General features: G+C 33.7%; 2 protein-coding genes across 2 annotated transcripts; both read right to left on the minus strand.

Annotated features, from left to right (window-relative positions):
• Positions 1 to 6,166: 6,166 nt before the first annotated feature.
• Positions 6,167 to 9,376, minus strand: LOC112097342 (PKS-NRPS hybrid synthetase CHGG_01239-like). The gene is made up of 5 exons (XM_024182528.1): positions 9,247 to 9,376; positions 8,986 to 9,066; positions 7,701 to 8,905; positions 6,421 to 7,603; positions 6,167 to 6,337 (listed from the first exon to the last, which is right to left on the minus strand). Exons 1-5 carry the CDS (start codon positions 9,274 to 9,276, stop codon positions 6,167 to 6,169), a joined length of 2,670 nt encoding a protein of 889 aa, XP_024038296.1. The 5' UTR covers positions 9,277 to 9,376.
• A 3,336-nt stretch (positions 9,377 to 12,712) lies between these two features.
• LOC18038324 (ethylene-insensitive protein 2) lies at positions 12,713 to 20,836 on the minus strand. The gene is given in 9 exon segments (XM_006428698.2): positions 12,713 to 13,627; positions 13,630 to 13,720; positions 14,140 to 17,106; positions 17,292 to 17,477; positions 18,032 to 18,244; positions 18,321 to 18,431; positions 18,589 to 18,675; positions 18,984 to 19,838; positions 20,616 to 20,836. Coding segments are annotated over 8 exon segments (4,200 nt in total). The 5' UTR covers positions 19,248 to 19,838; positions 20,616 to 20,836; the 3' UTR covers positions 12,713 to 13,346.
• Positions 20,837 to 21,544: the final 708 nt, after the last annotated feature.

The raw sequence follows: 21,544 nt of genomic DNA on the forward strand, positions 1-21,544 counted from the left end.
AAAAATACTATCACCATTTTGTTATACGCAACAGTGAACCGTATCAATTTATCGGTCCCATGAAAATGAAAAAAAAAACAACATACAGAATTAGCCATGTACTACAAATTGCTTGATTTAACAACACGTCCACATACTGCTTCTCCGCGTTACTGTGGCCAGCCATGTGGTTTCCATGTATTCTGCGAATGCCCCCACGCCCATGTGGTTTCAGAGAAACTGAAGAAATTCTCGGATACAGACCACTCATTTCACCTACCAATTTTCCTGAGAGCGTACGTGGATCACATTTTTCAAAACAAAGCAAATAAATCAAAAACTCCCACTCATTGTTTGTGACAACTTGTGCATCTTTCTTGACTATCAAATGACCACGTGTTTCATTGTCTTGTGAACAAGTTTTTTAAATTTGGAAAATTAATTCTGACTTTAATTTTTACGCGATTTTGACTTTAATCATAAATAACTAGACATTTGCGAAGGGTAAATAAATACTTGTTAAATTATTATGGTTTCAGTCGGATATTCAGTTAATTTCAAATTATTTTTTTTAATAGTAGCATGTTAAATTTGTTTAAATTTTAACATTGTAACCCACAACTGACCTAAAATTTATTTCTCATAATCTCTAAACTATGTAAGTGACAACAATTTTTTTAAGGAAGAGCGACAACAACTTAAAAATATAAAGAAATTATTTTTAAATTAATGTATATTACAGATAATATAACGTAATAGGACCCTTTTAAATTAATTTAAATAAAAATATTATTTTACTCTAAAAAGGTTTAAGAAGTTGGGTATAATAATTATGAAAATAATGACACCATCACTTCTGAAGTAATTTTTTTTAAAAAAAAATTATTAATTAGACAATGGACCAAAACTCTGAAAAGTGAAGTGAATTTGCCCCAACTTTTGCCAAAAAGAGTGTTATTTGGCTTTAGCCATAGGAAATTTTCAATTCAAAGTTGGTGTTCTTTACAGAATTTGATCCAAAAGGTAAGAAGTGTATAAATTATAATTTAACTGGTCAAGGCAAATCAATAAAGTAATCAGATATCGATGACAAGAAACACAAACCAAATCGTTTGATGTGATAATAGACTACTGCAGTCGGTCGAGTCGTCAAGTTGCTGCTTTGAATCCAATAAATAATTGAACTAGGCTGGTCATTGCCGACAATTTCAGAACGGCTTGGTAGCTGGCGTTGTCTCGATTGAATAAATTATTTGTCTTTGTGCTTGTGCTTGTTCTTGTTCCTGTGAATGTGGATGCTGATGGGAATTCATTCTTTATGCATACGCATATATTGTGGATTTTGTTTCATTTCATGAGTATGAATGGAACTAAGGAAGTAAGGATTCTCTTTTTCTGAGATGATTCTTACTTCTGTTGGGGGTTTTATTTTTTAATTTTTTTTTATTCTTTTAGTATTTCGAACACATAATTAAAAAAGAGAGAATATCACCGAAAAAAAAAAAAATTGGTCCATGCTTTAATTGTGGCCAGGAGTGTTTTGCTTGGTGAAATTAATCGATTTCTTTTTTGACCAATAAGTATTATTATTATTATGTTTTGTGGGTGTTTTAATTAGTTCAAGTGATAAAATACTTTTAAGAGATATAAAATATTTTGAGATTCAAACTTTGTTATTATTATGTATTCAATAAAAAAACCAACTTCACTTATAGGTGTGAAAATTTTAATTTTCTATCAATGCAATGGTTTGTGTAATTTTGTCAATCTTTATATAGTAATTAAAATAGCCACCTACCGATGTTTGTTGAAGCATAGAAATAAATGGGAGATAAACTAAAGGTGGCAAGAATTTTTAAGTATTGATGTCATGATGAGAGTTTCTTTTTTCTTTTCTTTTTCTTTCTTTTCATGTGGGAGCGGTAGGTTTGGGAGTTGTTGTGTGGGTAATGTTTAGATGTGACAAAACCTTAGTTACCATTCAATCTCTTTCAAAACTCCAATTAATTAATAACGTCACTTTTATGAAGATAGCATGCATGATGATTATTATTAAATGGGCAGTTTATCTCACTAAGTCAGAAATTAATGAACAATCATTCATTTATTTTGATTTCTTATGGAGCCTTGACAATGACCGATCAAATATAAATGTGTGTATATCGGTCTATGTTAAAAATCATTTAAATTGGCTGCAACATTTGGACTAATTTAATATGGGAAATTGAACTGAATTGAATAGTAAATATTAAAAAAATAACTATCATTGAATTTTTTAGCTTTTTGAGAGTACATGTACCTTAAAATTGAAAGGTGTAGGTTCGAGTTTCAATTAAGTACTGCTATGAGCCTATGACAAAAGTTAGCATTAAGATTTTAGTTCCTCTCCCATTGACAAATGGGGGTATAATAGTGATGTTACAATCAGGATTTTGAATTTGTTAATGTGCGGGAAAGTTATTAAATTATATAGTTTAATAATATAATGATCGTAAAAAATTTTAATCTGTATGTTCTAATAACTTTTTCAAACTTTAATAAAGTCTAAGATTTTTTTATCAAATCAGCAATATATATATATCTATATATATATATAGAGAGAGAGAGAGAGAGAGTAATGCTAAAGCATTCGAGTTACAATTTATGTGATACTTATTAATAAGTTATTACATCAGTTAAGATTAAGGGCCCATTTAAAATTGCTTTTAGGAGGTTTAAAAGTGATTTTAAAAAGTTTTAAACTAATTTTGGAGTTTAGTAAATTTTTATAGAAATTACTTTCGAAAAAATCAATCGATCCTACAACATATCTTAAAAAGGTAGAAAGGACTATCTTTTCAAAATCTAATTTTCAGAATAAGTTTTATACTTAATACAATACCATATATATCCTCCTATATATTATAAAAATTCAAAATTATCCTTATTAATTAGGAAATAACTTTTCAGAAATTATTTTTATTACCAATCATATTGAGAATTTGAGATAACAAAATAAAAAATAAAACTAATAATAGAAAATATTTTATTTTATTTATTAATTATTATATATACACAATAAAAATATTTTATATACATGTTTATAAAAATGTAAATAAATTTTATATAATATTATGTCCAATTCAGTCAATTATATTTTTATAGTTGTTTAATAATAAGATTTATTAAACTTATATGACTGTTTTTAAAATTTATACCACTTTTAAAAATAAATTTTATTAATTGTTTAACTGATTTTCTTCACAACTAATCATTTATACAATACAACTAATATCAATTATTTTAAAAGTTATAATATTAACAAACTGACTTACAATTCAAACTCAAATATGGGCATCCTCACAGGTTTTATATATATATATATATATATTATACCGAAGTTCATTCTTTGGATGTCTTCACATCTTCTAAGTTGTTCTTACTTTTATCCTTCATCTTTTTCCCCTTGACTTTTTGACATTTCTCATAGCTTAATAGATTTTCCACTTCCCAAACACATAAATTCTTCTCTTTCAAATGTTTGGTCAATGATGATTGACAAAATGTGTCGAATTGCTTATCGAAAGCACGTCAATTGTCGATGAATTTTGGTGTAACGTCAAAATGTGAAATTTCATTTTCTTAATTGTCATAATTTACATCACGTTATAATTTGAAGGCTACTCAGACTCCAATTAACAGAATCGGAGACTCTAGATATGTTTTTAAAATAATAATCATAATAATAATAATGTTACCAACCCCGGGGCCGATGGGTCCTATGCTCTTACCATCAATTAATATGTAGATTATTTGAATTGGACTATTGGCACTCCTGTAAAATTCTTTTAAAACTCCTTTTCAGTTATACTAAACTTATTACCAAAATTACCCTTATTTCTAAATGAATACATTTAATTTGTGAATCTTTTAGTTTTTTATTTTTTTTCGCTCCTCACAAATAATTTTTATTGGTGATAAATTTCTTGACAAAAATCAATGAATTAAATAAATTATCTCTAAGATTATGATGTAAAAAAAAGTTAGATAATTTTATCAAAATGTTTTTTTGTTTATTATCAATAGATTGTCTTATTAATTGAAGAAAAATTTATAGAGAATTTGAGAAAAAAATTACATGTGTGAGTGTGATAGCAGAGAAAATACAAGAGTTTTTTTTTTTTTTTAAGAGAGAAAATATAAAAATTTAAAGTGAGATAAAATAGATGTGAGATATATTAAAGTGTTTGTCCTGAAATGTAATTGTAATAAAAGAGGGGTTTGAAAAAAATTATGGAGGGGCGCCAATAGTCCAACTCAGATTATTTTATTGTTGATGAGTTGTTGAATCAGACTTGGGCTTTAGCCTCATTAACGTCTTCTACTAGTAGTCATTAGGCTTAACTGGGCTTTCGATTTTGAGTTTTCCTCTTCATGTTACATTTTTCTTTCTTTATATCAACGAACCCTGCGCACAACAAATAAATCAAATATCTTCAAGAATTAAGATACCATAATTTTACATCAGAGGTAGTGTTTTTTCTTGCAATATCTAATGCCCTTCCCAAATTATTTAATATCAAACCCTAATCAACATTCTTTTTTTTTTTTCACGTTCAATATTAGTCCCGAGAATCCATATTTAAGCAATCTCCGATAATCCTCTCCACACAATGTACGTAGAACTAGAAACACACAGATTTACTAACAAGTAACAAGCACACCATAAAATTTCCTTCGCGAAAAATATGAGAGTAATATTAAGACTTAATGTTGAGAATGTCAAATAAAACAACATTGAATAAAAGTTGTCAAAGACACAATCCGCACCGAATAGCAATGACACGATTGGTGAATATCCTTCTGTAATATGCGAATCTAATTTTTAAAAAATTGTAACATCTGTATCTATAAATATGCTCAATATATAATATTTTACTTAATAAATAAAAAACGCTCGTTTCTTCACTTAATACCAATAATGAGATTCAAATTGAATTACTGAACTCGTAGTCTTGAAGGAGGGCGAAACAACTTAAATTTACAATGAGCCCAACTCAACTTACATAAAAAACATTTTATCCAAGTTGCTGTTTCTAAGAAAAGATCAAATGTACCAAACACCAAACCATCCTCCGTAAAGCCTTTTTTTTATTAGATTATGTACAGGTTGTAATTGAGTGAGACTATTGGCACCCCTCTAAATATCTCTCAACACCTCTTTTCTTTATTAACCCCATTAAAATATTTAAAAATATTATAAAATTCTTTTAACACCCTTTTAATGACAAAAATACCCTTAATTTAAATTTATTAATATAAACCCCGTTTTAATTTTTGACCCCTGATTGTGATTTTTTTTTAAAGCACCTGATTCTGAATTTTGAAACAATTAATTATCTATTGAAAAAGAAAGAAAGAAAAGGAAAACAAAAGGAAAAGGGCACTTGCTCCAAGAAAGTTCTACTTTAATGTGGCAAATCATTGAAACACCACATGGCCAAAACTTTACTCTATGCATGACAACTCATTGTAATGGATAATGACCCTCGCAAACACTTGGCTACCATGCGTGTAATTCCTTGTCAAGTGCTAATTTGGTTTACTGATGAAGATGCTGAGCACAAGCTTCTGAAAATGCAGAATCACGAATTCTTCGAAAGACTGCGAACCTTTGTGGAGAAAGACAACTGGGGCACTGGAAAACATGTAGGTGGGAAAATAATTCTGATGATCGTTCAGCTCGTCCTTTGCTTCATAATTACTTTCTTCTTTCTTAATTTCTCTCATGGGTCTTGATTTCTTCTTGAATCTTGTTGATGATGAGTGGCATATGTCGATAATTCCTCACCAGAAAATAAGATAAAAAGGTAACTTTCTTAATTTTTAAAATGCTGAATTTCAATTTCAGGTACTATTTATTTTGTCTCTTTTAAGTTATTTTTCATTTTTCTGTTGATATTTTAATATTTACAGTCAATTGTAGCGTTACTTAAATTTATAGTATGTAGATCATAATTCATAAATTAGTTTGCAGTTGGAGTAAACTCGAAAATGTTAAAAAAAATAATAACAACAAAAAGAGTAGAGACAGGTTGTCATCTTGAGTAACAATAAAATAAAGAATTCCAGCTTTTACAAAGTCTTTCTTTAAAAATATGAAACGAATAAAATGACTATTAAAATGGTTCAAAATTTTCTGATACTGTCATTGACTAGCTAGATCAATTGTTTCTTGTGTAGTAACTTCAAACACCAAATCCTTGAAAGCAAGTATATTAGTTTTGTATGGTGTTGCCCAGCCTTCTGCACATGGTTCATGATATTTGATCCAACTATTCGCAATAGGAGGAATAGGTGAAGCTGGAAGCATGAACACCTGTAAAAAAAAAAAGCCATAGAAAAATTAGTCCAATAATTAAGATATTGTAGCATAATTTGAATTTCTAAACTTTTACATACCTCGATGAAATGATTTCTATTAACAAATCCAATAGCAATGATTTTATGCGAGGAGCGTGATAATGGAATAGATCTAAGTGGAAGGAATGTTAGATTCAGCACATCTGATATATGTAGTAATACCACATTATATTTAGAAGCAATAATATGACCAATTTCAGGCATGGTCATCCAATACTCTCTCCCTGGGTTATTCTCAAAGTATAAAAGTGAATGAAGTAACTCCTCTGCTCTACCAGCATATTCAAAGACTCTTTTATAATCATTAAAGTGACTTTGCAACTCAACAACTAAGTCTTTCCTGACTTGTGCCCAGTTATCTTCACCAATACCTATTAGGCCAGCCACTGCCCGAAAACCACAATTACCATCTGCAGCAACATCTCTAACACCACAAATATAAGGCCTCAAACCAAATGGAAATGAATCAATATAAGAAGCATGCTTTGGTGCTTTTGTTTGAGAAACATTCATTTTTCGTTGCCCTTTTGGTTTTTTTGTAGTTGTACTTGAAGACATAATGTCTGGAGAATGATTATCCTGTGCGGATACTACATACTCAAATCTTGATGGATCTCGGCGGGTAGATTTATCAAGCTTTTGGGAGGGTCGTCCTCGAGTCTTAGCTTTAACAGTTGGCTCAATTAAAAAAGTTGAGGATGGATCAGCTAATTCTTTCAGTTTTCTTTTTATTTGCATTTTTCCGAAACCATCTGAATCTTCAAAACGCTTGATAATCATTTCCATTTCAGGGGTACAACTCAACTCTGCTGATTTTTCATAGCTGGTGCAGACAAGGTCTAATTTCCTCCAATGCAAATGTACAGAATCTAAAGGTATTGGTCGACCTTCACGCTTATACTCTGCAATTTCATGTGCACACGGTATCCCATGAGTGTGTCGAACTACACAACCACATGCTGAAATATCTATACCAATTAAATCAGCTCTTTTTGACTCACTTAGTATCATATCTAATGCATTTCTAGCAACTAATCCCCTTAATTCTTTAAAAACTGAAGGTGTGAAACTATGTTGCACAGTAGTCAAACTCTTCTCAAATGATGCCTTAATTTCTGTATGTTGCAACTCTACTAAAGAATGAAGTTTTGTCCATAATGTTACAAAGTTTCCTTGGGATGAACATAGTTGCCTTTTTAATTTTGAATGTGCAGTCTCAGCCCTAAAAATAAACCAACAAAAAAATAATAATAAAAAGATATATAAAAAAATGGTGTTGAGTTTAGTTATAAAATCATTGAAAACTAAATATTGGTTACCTGTTGGTTGTCATATTTCCGAAATGCATAATAAAGTCTGTCCATGCTGCAATAAATTTTTCTTTATACTTATCAAGCCATGTTTGCTTCACATAGACAAGTGCTTTCGGATATCTAGCATAATCACTCTCAAAAATACTCAAGTGTTGTATGTACTCTTGTTCAGTGGCTGAGAACACCAGTACATTCCAGCTGCTGTTAAAGGCTTCCCATCTTTCATTAGTCTCAAATAGCCTCTTACAATTAGTTAACACATTTCTTGAAATATGCCATCTACAAAGTAAATTAGTTGCACTTGGAAATATCTTTTCAATGGCATTCATCAGAGCTAATTCCCTGTCTGTCACAATCACAGTTGGTAACATATCATCTTGCATAATGGTTTTCAATCTTTCTAATGCCCAAATATAGTTATCTTCTCGTTCGGACTCAAGATATGCAAAACCAACATTAAATGTCATTGCAGTCGATGTGACACCAACTATTTCCAACAACGGAAACTTATACTTATTGACTTTATAAGTGCAGTCCATTATCAGAACACTTGGAAAAGCTTTTAACAAATCAAAAGTAAGAGGATGTGCCCAAAATATGTCTTTCACACAATTTGTATCATCATCACTCCGATGCCACTCAATGTAATTATGATCATGCAATTTACTCATAAGCTGTTGCATTTGTGACCGCCCGCCCAATTCGCGAACCTTATATTTATACCGAGCATTATAAACCGTCTTCATTGTTGTAACATTAAATGTATCCCTAGTCTTTAAAGTATGTAATATCTCTTTTGGCCGAACATTATTTTTAGACAAATCAACCAATATACTAACCTCTTCATTAGTAAGTCTACCTGCAAATGAGTGGCCCTCAAGATATTGTGCAGAATGATGGTTATGCAATCCACAGATTACTTTTAACACCCAATCTTGATTATTCGCCAACATTTGACCCTTTAATAAAAATGGACAGCCACACTTTTTTGTTCCAATTGCATTCGGTCTTTTCTTTTTTTCCAAGTCGCTATTCTGCTTAGACATGCTGGTACTTCTTTTCGGATATGCACCACTTCTTTCACAAGCAAAAATTATCCTTGGTCTCCTTCCAATCACATTCACGTCAGATCTTTTAATAACAATCACAAGTCCATTTTTTTTCCCAACATCATGCGTCCATCGAATCAACTCTTCTCTACTGGTGAAAACCTATGAAAAAGACAATAATATATTAGTTAATGATACAAAGAAAAGAGAATATATGTATGAAAATTTATTTAGCATTTTACCTCTTCAGTAGTGAATGCAGCAGTGTAATCCATAACATCTACTTTATTATCAAGAATGGCAACTATGGTAGAACTTTCCTCCTTCACAATCATTGTAAGATATTACATAAGTTAATACAAGACACAAAACTCGAATAATAGCAATTTATTCAGCAATAATCAACCAAACAATTGACATTTGTTAAAGGATATTTGTTGAACATTGTTCAACGCTCTCCCTATCATTATAATTCTAAAACAATAAATTAATAGCAAACTTACTTTTTTATTATCATCCTCATCTGTTTGCATGATTATTTTGCCCTAAATTTGAAACTCTTAGATTAGGGTTTTTGAAAGAAAAGAGAGTTTATATCGTATGCCACACAAAGAATTTAAAACTCTTAAACAAAAAAATGTCGTATAAGAAATTTTTAAGGGGAAAAAAATATTTGATTTTGAGTGGGGGTTTAATTAGAAATTGTCTTATTATGTAATTTTAATAAAGGTTAAAATTGTAAAATAACTAAAGGGGTGTTAAGAGGCATTTAGAGGGGTGCCAATAGTCCCACTCGTTGTAATTAAGCTTTTGATTCTGATTCCTAGGGCTTCTGATCCTGAGGCTGGACAGGATATGGAGGTGCAGGAGGCCCATAATACTGTGGCATTCTTGCTGCTTGACTTCGGCCTCTATACCTACCAAGTAGATAAAATGCCAAAGCTACGATCAAGATGAACAGTATGAACGGCAGCGATACCTCAACAATATAAACCATTTTCAACTCTATTAATCAACCAACCGACCAATCAATCACTGCTCTTCCTCCTCCAGCTACTTCTGCATCGTCACAACACAGCATATGATTATCATGATTCCATAAATTCCATGGAATATAATACATCTACTGCCTTACGTGTATCATATACAACAAATTAATGAAACAAAATTTGCCTTGTGTACCATACATTTCAATATTAGTTATAATGATAATGAAAAGAAAATACATATGAGAGGACGGATAGTGTAATATTATTACTATTCTACGGAGTTCTTGAAGAAGCACATGTTCAGCTTTATAATATGTTTACCCGATATAAGCTATTTTATTTTTGAGACGTAATGGGGCAGCGGAAGTAGAAAAAATAATAAAGAGACAATGAAATATTTTGTCCAAAATTAAAACACTGTTGTAAATGGTGGATTGAGGATGCAAATTCCATCTAATGGAAGTGCTCCTCCCATTTATGTTCTTATATTATTAACAAATGGAAGTGTTATTCCCATTAATGTTTTTATATTATCAACAAATATGAGTATTCCTCCTACTAATATCTAAATATTGCTCTTTCTCGCCCATTAGTGTGCTCATGCCCTCAACAACCTTAAGGGTATGGGATCAAGTCTCAATCTTGAGGGTATGGGTTTAAGTTCCAGCGCAGGGTCATCGCTGAAACTTGTCTCCCGGTATAATGAGAGTTAACTGACTTCCCACATTAGGATATGATCGATTTCTCTCCAATAATAGTAAGGATAAATCTCCTTCCAATTTAGTGAGGATTGATATTCGGATTATGCTGTAATAGAATTACTCAGACAAATCTTAATGAATTTCTAATTGTAAATATCAGAATTGTAATATATAAGTGTATCAATATATATTGCCCCTTCTCTGCTAATAACATTACAATTCATTTCCCTTCTGAAAACAACTTATCAACTGCCTCATGCATACTTTTGCTGAAATTTTATTGTTTTAATTTATTAGTGATTTCACGTGTATCAAGGGGTGTACCAATTTAAAAAGATTTTGCATTCAAATTTATAAGAGACGCATTTAATATTGACAGTGTCATACTAGATAGCACTCTACTATACATTGACCAAAAATGACTGCTAAACACGGGCTAGGTTGAGATCAATAAATCCCACAAGAAATAAAGAGACATCTTATTATTCAAAAACTAAAGAAAAATTATTAAGGTTACGATCCTAACTAAGAATATGAGAGCAAGGAAAATAAACTCTACCATAATTAGACTAAAATACTCAAATATAAAGACACAAAACAAAATAAAAGAATTCCTAACCATGCCCCGCAACATTTTAACATTTTTTTTTTCCTTCTTCTTATATATCCTAATCTTAAATTGAAATAAAAACTAGCTCAAAGTGCCCACCAGTTTATCCTTTGAGCATTAGGTTTCACTAGATTTGTTTGTTTCCATAGAAATCCAAACCCACATCAATAAAAGAACAGTACTGTGACTACTATTAATAAACAATTTAACAAGGTGAATATTATTGTTACCATAATCTTAGATTAGAAATAGCTAAATATTATAATCAGAGAAACCACAAACCTCAGCGTGCGGTGTGATCAAAATTAATCTCCTTCCTGCTCATTTGTTTTTCCAATGAAGCGATGATAATTAATCATGAACAGGAAAAATGATATAAAAAATGAGAGGAATACGTTGTGTTGCCGGCTCTGGTGGGCAATGGCATCCATTGAGACACGTGTCTCAACTTTTGACACGTTGTTGTCTCATATTTATGTGTTCATCAACTACTCCCCATGGGATGATGATGACTTTAACCTTTGAAAGAGTCAAAACTTAACCAGAGTTATACTCCACCTGAGCTCGCTTTATCCATTCTATTTTATATTTTTAAAATTGAACACTGCAAATCTTTTTTATGATAAATTAATTTGGATATAATTATCTAAAAAAGAGTTCATATAACTATTTATTATTTATGAAAAAGGAGTGTGTGTCATTTAGTTAGTTAAGATGGTACAATCTCTTATGTGAAAATAAGAGATTTAAGGTTTGAACCTCACTCACATAAGTGAGAAAAAAAATTAAATTATCGTTAGACTAAATAATTGAAAAAAAATAAAAATAATAAGATTCATGTAACCATTTCGACATATTACAGATATGTGTCTGTCATTTTCCTTATTATAAAAATAAAAATATAATTTATTCAATTGTATGTAAACTTTGTCAATGGTCACATCCTAATATATCTATAGATAATAACTATTAAAAATTATATAACACACACACACACACAGAGAATAACAAATTTCAAAGCATTATTCATACAAGGTGATGTTCCTTAACTTCAAATTTTGATTAAAAATATGATTTTTTTTTTATCCATTGAATCTACTCAATCTAATGTAGATGGATGAAGATTCATAATTTTGCTTTTGAATTTTAAATTGTCACTGTTGGATTCAATGGATAAAAAGTTTAGTAACTTTTTAAAGTCAAAATTTGAAATTAATAGAACTCTCTCTTTATCACATTTCTATTTTTTCGATTACATGATTATTAAATAGATCTTATCTGAATCAATATAATCTCTTCCGTGTCAAATTAGGGCTTAATTTCTTAACCCATTTACTCAATTAATGATACAATTATTAAACTATCAACAAAATTAATTTATATTTACATTAAAATTCACAATTTATGTTTTTTGTTCTAAATTAATTTGTTAGTTCCTATCATTAAAACGCAAATATTAAACATGATTTTTCCTTTTTTGTGAAGGATGAACGTTTATATAGCATTCAGTTTTGTAAAATTTTAAATGAACTTAAAACTTTAATTATATAAACATGTAATTTTTTAATAGACATGTATATTTTTTAATATCAATACATAATAGTATCTATGCATATGAGTGCAAACTATTTATAAGATAATTTTATGCCGGCTACACTGATACACAATAGGCACTCTGACAGCTAATACTTTGATGGGTGAAGGTTATGATCGCATCAATGATGAAATAACAAAGAACAGATCAATAACTAACAATTATTATATTACACCTTTGTTATGATCAAGTAATATGAAGTACAAACATAAATTAAAATCCCCCTTAATTAACTAGGATTTGGGTCTCAAACACAGTAGAAACCAGCAAAGGAGACCTCAATGACACAAGGCAAATGCTTGCAACACATTTATGATTATGAACCACAAACGCTGTTACAGGAAAAGCATCAGCCCAAACAATTACCTCAGAATTTCAATCATGAGGCCTGAAAGCTAGCAAAATGAAGGAAACGGACACTCAAAATCTATCTGGGGACAAAAGTAACCAAAAAACTAAAACTGGAATTGATCAATTTCCACCTTTCTAACCATTTTCGTTAACTCTTGCCGCAATTACATATCCAGTAACTTGTATCCTATGTATATATAACATACATGGCACTAATATTTGCAGCATCAACATTTAATACACGAGAATGCAAGCGTGTCCTGTAACCGATCAACCCTCATATACAGTTTGAGCTGCTTTTTAAAATCAAGAAGCCCAAAGACCATTGACCAAGCTGGAGGCAATTTGTAAACAAAGGTTATGAGCCATAAGCAGATGCCGTCAGTACCTTCCGTGGCCCAGAAACCTCGTGAGTGCCAGCTGGCTTGTTGGATAATCGACGTCTGTACCGTTTGAGAACAGATGCCAAATTCTCTTTCCCTTTCGGAAAGGCCACATCCCCAGCAGCAGTGCCTGTTCGACCCTTCCGACAAGATATTGCATTTTCCACGTCCTTGATAAGGTCTAGGAGCATTGCTGCAGTTGTGCATTTCCCTTTTGCTGGTTTCACAGCAGGAGGCAACATGCCATTTGAAAGAGAGGGCTTGACTTCTGATGCACCGCAGGGATTTGAAGGCAAAAGCATGCCGACATTGGAGAACGAGGTCTTGAAAATGCCAAATCTATGACACCCTGTAAAATGTTATCGAAAAAGCAATACCGTCAAACTCCTCAAACCAGAAGACATAAGTAATGATAAATGATTCCAGTGTTCATGCTTCGTAGTTTGTACAAATCAAATAAGGGTACAAATTAGTTTTCCTAATAAAACCCAAAACACAAATCTCAAGAATAGTCTTAATCATAATTTGGCTATAATATTCCTAAAATGATAATGACTCAAATGAAATTTCCCTGAGTGCAAACTTCATCATGTAAAATCCTCCTATGTGGAGCCATGAATGATAGATAATCCTATTCAACAAAATAACAGAATATAACCTGTCATATTTAGTCAACCAGTAACCAAAACAATCATCTTACCACAGAAGCAATGGGCACTTGAAGCATATACTAGTCAGTTAAATAGATAAGCAGCTTTAAAAATTTACCTGAAGACGATTCAATACGTAAGTATATTTTCCCCACAGTTCAGGCCGGCTCTCCATGAGGGAAAGATTAAGAATCCGGTGAATGCACCATACTCCGAAGCTTAATATCAAGTCCACTTTCCATATACAGCCATCTCCACAGTGAGGAACCGAGGAGACCATGAAGTTGGTAAAACTTGCCTCATCATTCTTCAGTGTGGAACCAAGCTTCCTTTCATAAGTCAAATAGTGAGATTCACCCATATGAACCACCTGGTTTTTCTCTCTAGTTTCAGCTTCATAAAGAAACTTCTCCCTAGCAGCCACTCGATCAATTAAATCTTCATCAGCTCCATCATTATGTCTAAACAACCACTCAGATCCTTCTAATTGCAAAATCTTTACAATACAAACTCTAAAAGATTGGAGAAGTTTTGCTTCTGCATCAGCAATTGAAGTAGCTTCTTGAGAAATGGCATTTGACTTACTTTTATCAACTACACCAAACTGCTCAAAAGGCTGTCTAGACCAAAGCGATCCAGCATCTAAGCCTGAACTTAACTGCATGGGGAAAGTATCTCTATAGATTTTTGATGGAGAGAGCTCATCAAACGCCAAAGTTGTTCCCGCCCTAGATCCAGGCTTCGAATACAGGGATGGTTCGTAACTTGGCCTCCCGATAGATGGCTTATATGCAATGGAACCATCCACACGAGCACCCTTATCGGACATAAATTGTTCCCTTAGGGGAACAGAAAGTCCCGATATGTCAGGCAAGCTATGGTATTTCTTTGCACTGGATGATGGTATAGAAACAGAATCAGCAGGTCCAGAAGAGGAAACATCAAAATATGATCTTTCAGATTGCAATTGAGTATTCCTAGATACTGCAAGGTTCTGCTGAAACCCAGAGGCTTGTACAGTGCTTCTTCCATTCTGCAGTTTCTGCCCCAAAGCAAAAGCAACTGAGTCCATGTAATTGGTAGGGCCCAAAGAGGGGGACTTGGGAGCTGGTGACTCCCGCTGACCATTCAAGAAATCAGAATTTCTGTCCCTAGCCATTCGACTCAGATGTGCCAAGTCACAACCATGCACCGTTGCTGGCTGATAATTCCAGGAATCAGAAGATGGTGCAGTGCGCAGACTAGAGTACCGCCTCTCACCGGAGTCTTCTGAAGGAATGCCCAGACCAGAGTACCGCCTTTCACTGGAGTCTTCAGATGAAATGTGCAGACTAGAGTACCGCCTTTCACTGGAGTCTTCAGATGGAATGTGCAGACTAGAGTACCGCCTCTCACCAGAGTCTTCTAATGGAAAACGCAAACTAGAGTACCTCCTCTCACCAGAGTCTTCTGATGGAATTCGCAGACTAGAGTACCGCCTCTCACCAGAGGCTTCAGAAGGAATGCGTAAACTAGAGTACCGTCTCTCACCAGAGTCATGAACACTATGGTTGGCATTCTGCGCATATGCATCCAACAGCTGCATTTGATTGGACCACAATGACGAAGATCCCCTTTGAACTCCATATGATGAGTCCATACTATTTTGCACTCTGTGCTTGGGAGAATCATATAAACTGGAATTCAACAGAGAATCAGGCACTCTGCCTACAGTTGGGATGTATCCACTAAATTCCTTTGCCGAAGTATCGATTTTCAGAGAAGCGGGCTTTGAATCAACTCCTAGCACTAAATCCAGTTTCTTAGCCCTGGCTTCTTGAGTAATTTGCCCGTGGTAGTCATACAACTGTCCCCAAAACTCGTCCAGAACCCCAGCTAATTGGCGTCGTGCGGCACGCCCCAACCCAACTAATCTTGAAAGGCTTCCAACACTACTCCCACCATCATCACTTTTCCCACTGAGACTCCTCAATGAAGCCGGACCATCAGACATCAAGGCTGAGGTACTCTCGGGTGCATCTTTGGATGATTCTTCAGTCTCAAGCTCAGTCTCAGGCTCCCAGGAATCTGCTTCATCATCATCCTTTTCAGTGCGTAAATCTCCTTCAACAGGAACTGTTTTCACCATTGGATCTGCCGATTTGATCTTCAAGGATTTGCCATCCAACAAATCATCGCCAGTGACATCCTTCGCCCCAGTGGTTGAGGCAGACATTGAACCTACAGCAGATGCTGATTCCTCTTGAAAACATATTGCGGGACTAGGAAATGCAATATTAGGATGGTTTTCCTCAATAGCAGCCAAACGAATTTCCTGATCAGACTCCATGATTGTCTCAGGCAAATCAAGGTCAAAATTTGTAACAGATGCATCTGGTTGACTTTCCGCAGACTTTCCCGCTGATGCAACTGATTCCCGCTTCTCTAAGGGTTCCTCGACAAGATACCTAGCTTCCTTTGAATTATCTTCCTCCCTCTCTGTAAAGGTTTCAGCTCGTTGAAATTCCCAGCTCCAGTCTGGAGCATTGTTTCTAGAACTTGCAGATCTTAAAGGGGTAGTAGCTAGCCAAAGCATCAAACAAAGTGATGTAAAAGTAGTGATGAGAAAAACAGCAAAGGGTAATGCCACAGTACCTCCCGAGTTCCATCTCAAATTACCCACCCAATCACTATTTCCAAATATCATTTCTACCATAAATATAAGCTTTAAACCTAGCATCCCCATGAATGTAATCAGTACCAAGAACTCGTGATACTGAGAAATTTTATGGACACCCATTATTTGTCTTGATGAGGCAACCCGAAAAAGTGGTATCACAGAAGATGGAAGCATTATGGCTACCATTACCTGTGTGAATATAAGCAACTGATATACCCCCTCAGCTCCTGATGTCCACACACAATAAAGAGCAGGGACTATACTAATAATTCTAATTGTAGCATGGTGGAGCCAACCAGGTATGTCCAGTCTGAGAAAATCTTGTAAGACTACTTGTCCACTGAGATTCCAATTTACCGCTATGATTTGGTTAGAAAAAAACAGAACCAATACAAAGGCAAATGGCACTACCGGGCTCCTGAACACCTGCATTTCAACAATTTGGATAGAGATCATTGGATGAGTATGTAGCAAATGATAATTGTTATTGCTGCAGAAACTATATGCAAATAGCTATTTGCAAGATTGTTGAAAAGTATTAAGTAGAACTTTCTCATGAAAACGAAAAATTAAAAAATTAAAAATTAAAAAAAGAAGAATAAAGAAAACACCTGTTCCATTAGAGACATTGCATCCTGAAAAGTAAGCAGAACAAGACCGGTACTGTAGAACAGGTTTGCCGCTGAGTTCATCAGCACATAATTCACCATATAGATGCCACTGAAGATGCATAAGATGGCAAAAAAATGGTCATGACACAAGGCACCCTTGGATATGTTCACCTGTCCCTGATGCCGCTGCAAGAATAAAGAGAGCAGAAACTTTTAGAAACTTAACAAACAAACTATATTGACTTTGAGAATCAAATAAGAATGAAACTTGATGTAGACTAGCTCCCATGTGAAGAGTATACAAAGCAGATTGATCCAAGTGTGAGCTACAGTTCAAGTGTAGTGTCAAAAAAGAAGAGAAGTCCAGAAAACCCAAGATCCAGTAAAATACCAGTAAATGGGTTACAAAGGGCACCAATCAAGGTCATTCTTAACAGCACAAAGAGTATAAATTGTGAAATATATCAGAATGCTCAATATCACAAGTTTTGAACATTTAAAGCTCTAATAGACACGACATAGTCAAATACACAATAGTGATTTCAGGATTTGAATATTTGAGTCAACAAAAGTCCAGAGAAAGAAAATAAGAAAAGTGTCCTCTCATACATGGGATCATAAATCGATTCTATCACCAAGTCTGATCAAAACATGACAAAAATGCACAGATGGGCACATAAAAATGATGTATGAAATATGAAAAGAATGAAGGGGCATGTGCAAAAGAGAGAGCGAAGTACCCGAACAATAGAAGAATGGAGGTAAAAATTGTGAGGCATCATGCTTGCTCCAAGAAGACTCATTATAGAGAATGCACTGTCTCCACTAAACTTAGTTAGCATCCCATTGACAGAGAGTGGAATTTCTGGTTGACTTATGAGTACCCCAAGAACATAAGAAAGCAATATGATTCCTGCTGTGCATATCCACAGGAATTTTGCCTTGTAGTTCTCCTGAAAATTCAACATGATTAGCTCATCAATAAACTGCCACGAAAAGATTATAAAAGAACACAAGTGATCAGCCTACCAGTTGACCAGCAAAAAATGGAAATAGAATAGCATCAGCAGCTGCTAAAAAAACACATGTGGACAACTCCACACCCATCAAAAGATTAAGTCCATGGGCAATCCCCAGAACCTGGAGGCAAAATTAGCAAGATCAGATTTTAGTAACAATACAAGGAGAAACCATGAAAGATAAAAGTCACAAATCATGGTAAATACCCAAGTTCCTTCAGCATCTGGAAAAGAAGACAAACATAATATCAGTGCGTTAAACATGAGAAGACACCTACCATGGTAAGATCCAGCAAAATGACGGAAAGCTCTGTTTGAACTCCTATGAATACGCATGTCCACTTGTCATACTCTTCTCCACAAATCTACAGTCATTATTAAGAAAAAGAAATTAAGTTTGTTAAACTTCATGGGGAGTAGAATATGCAAAACAGAAGAGAAGAGAAGAGGGGAGAATGAGAGTATCAATAATCGACAATCCCATCAAATAACCAGATACAACGGAAGAGATGATAATACTTAGTTTACTTTTACTCCAGTTTACCATGTGCAACACTTAGTTTACTTTTACTCCAGTTTACCATGTGCAAACTGATGTATCAAAATTATAAAAATAATAATAACAGTTACTAGTATTACTATAGGGAGAATTGCAGAGGGGAAAATGTGATACCTGAGCAAGATCCTTTCCAGTGACAACAGCAATACGAGCTGACAGGTATTGGCAAAAAATGGCAGCAAAATTGAAAACTAGCATAAGTGCTACCAAATCAAACCCAAAGTGAGCACCTCCCTCAATGATTACAGCCCACTTTCCAGGGTCAACATATCCAATTGATATCAGAAGCACAGGTAGGACAGCAGGAACTAGCCGATAAAGAACACCTGACTGATAGTTGGAATTTGCCAACTCAGCATCCATGTTAGTACTCTGCATTTAAAGAACCGAATACCAGTGTAGTATGATACTTATATTGCACTTCCAACCGCAGAACCACCAAATGTGTGGCAAGTTAAATAGATTACATGGCTCTGCATCGCCACCATATCAACCGACGAAGGGTAGCAGCTAACATCAGTTTTTCACCAGATCATCAATTTCTTCTATTAAAACTAGATACTTAATGTAAAGCTAATGTGAAATCCTCCATCTTTTACACACATTAATTGTGAGGAGTACATCTGCGAACGAGATCACGAAAAATCAGGACGTATGAGCACTTGTACAGGTCAGCCTTCCTCTCATGACACGACTACTGCTGCGGTGGCCGCAAGCATTAAAAAATCAGCACTAGCTGTGGTCGTCCAATGCCAATCTAAAGTGGCCACAACTATAAAGTAATCTTGACACTCAAATAAACTTTCTTTTCATCTCCTGGTCATGACATGCACATTCATCCAAATCATAGGAAACTTTAGACAATAAATTAGAGTACAATAACAAATAGCTGCAACAGCAATCCAGCAAAAGTATATCTCCAAGTAATTTGATCCACTTTCTCCTTGAACAGCAAACTTGACAGGTAATCTGATTCAATGAGTAATATGAATTCACCGTTAACATAAAAGCATCAGAAATTTAAGAATTTAACAAATAGCCAATAATATTGCACATAGTTTACCAGACGAAGAAATTGGTACTACGGGCTCAACATTTAAACAAAGCTACAAGTAAAACATCAGTTGACACACGGATTGAAAGAAACATATACAATCAGGTTTTGCTAAGCACTAAGATGTTTCCACTGAATCAAACAACATAAAGTCCGCAAAAGTGAAACCACCACCAAAAGACATTCCACTAAACCAAGGTCAAACTCCAGTGTCTAAAGCCATATAGTAGTATGCCAACGTGCTTACAAACAATAAAGGACTTGCTGAAAGTCATTCAACATATAAAAAGAAGCCATTATATACACTTTGAGAACTTAAAGTAGTAACAACGATGACAACAACATCTACAAGAATCTAATAAAAACCCATCAAAATTCCAAAGCCTGAAACCAACAAATATGAAAACCCAATTCAGCGCTCGCCTCAGATCTTCCCATAACATTAGAAAACGTAAAACAGAAAAGACCCCATAAAAATGATAATGATAATAATAATAATAATAATAATAATAATAATAATCCCAAAACAAAACCCATATAAAAATCACCGCCATGGATCTGAGTCAACAAAAACTCCACAAACCCAGATACCATTTAGCACAAATCTCGAGATAAATTACAAAAACTAAGAATCAAAAAACAAAAACCCCAAAAAAAAAATATTAGGGTTTTGATAAATGTTGAATCATTACCTTCTGAGCTCTTATCACTTCCACTTATCGTCTCAAAAACTATATCCCTATCTGGTAGTTTGAAGTGTACAAGTAGATCTTTAACAGGATCTGCTTTAATGAGTAACAGCAGGAGCTAAACCTAGAATTTATTACAGATATATGAAAGAGAGAAGAAAAGCTGTCTCAGTTTGTTGAGAAAGAAAGAAAGAAAGAAAGTAAAAGTGGAAAGAAACAATAATAATAAAAATACAAATTATAATAATTAAAATATCTGTATAAATTTTGTTTACAAGGAAAAGTAAAGGGAGGAGTGAAAGTGGGCTTTTGAAAAGTTTTCACATCAAACTGAAGAGTTAAAAAAAGCAAAAGCTAGAAAGATCTAAAAGACAGTTTAGCGTTTTCCATACTTTAACATTTATAGCAGATGAGAGAGAAAACTCAACTCTCTCTCTCTCTCTCTCTCTCTCTCTCTCTCTCTCTCTCTCTCTCTCTCTCTCTCTCTCTCTCTCTCTCTCTCTCTTCTTTATTTTATTTTCTTTTCAATTTTTTTTTCTCAAAGTTTTTTTCCTTTCTCATTCTCTTTCCTTGTTTGAGTCTTTGGTCATAGACTACCCTCTCTTGGAGTCTTGGGTTTTTATCTTTTCCTTGTCTTTGCCTTATATCACAGACAGACTCACTTATCAAAGTCATCAGTCACTTATTTACAACTATGCTTTCTCTTCGAATGATTACATACCATACAGTGTCATCTTCCCTTCACTGTTTCTTACTTTCACACTTATTTACAGCTCACTAACCAGTTTCGCAAAATTTTATTTAAAAGCACTTTTTGTCCTTTACAGTGGCAAATGGGTGCAAGAAATTTTGTTATTGTGCAATGCACGTTGTCAATGCACCGTACTAAAAAACGACAAATCGTTTATAAACAGTAAATTTAGGTCAAGTAC

This window comes from Citrus clementina, unplaced genomic scaffold (genome assembly GCF_000493195.1).
Source record: "Citrus clementina cultivar Clemenules unplaced genomic scaffold, Citrus_clementina_v1.0 scaffold_6, whole genome shotgun sequence".
NCBI classification, from domain to species: Eukaryota; Viridiplantae; Streptophyta; class Magnoliopsida; order Sapindales; family Rutaceae; genus Citrus; species Citrus x clementina.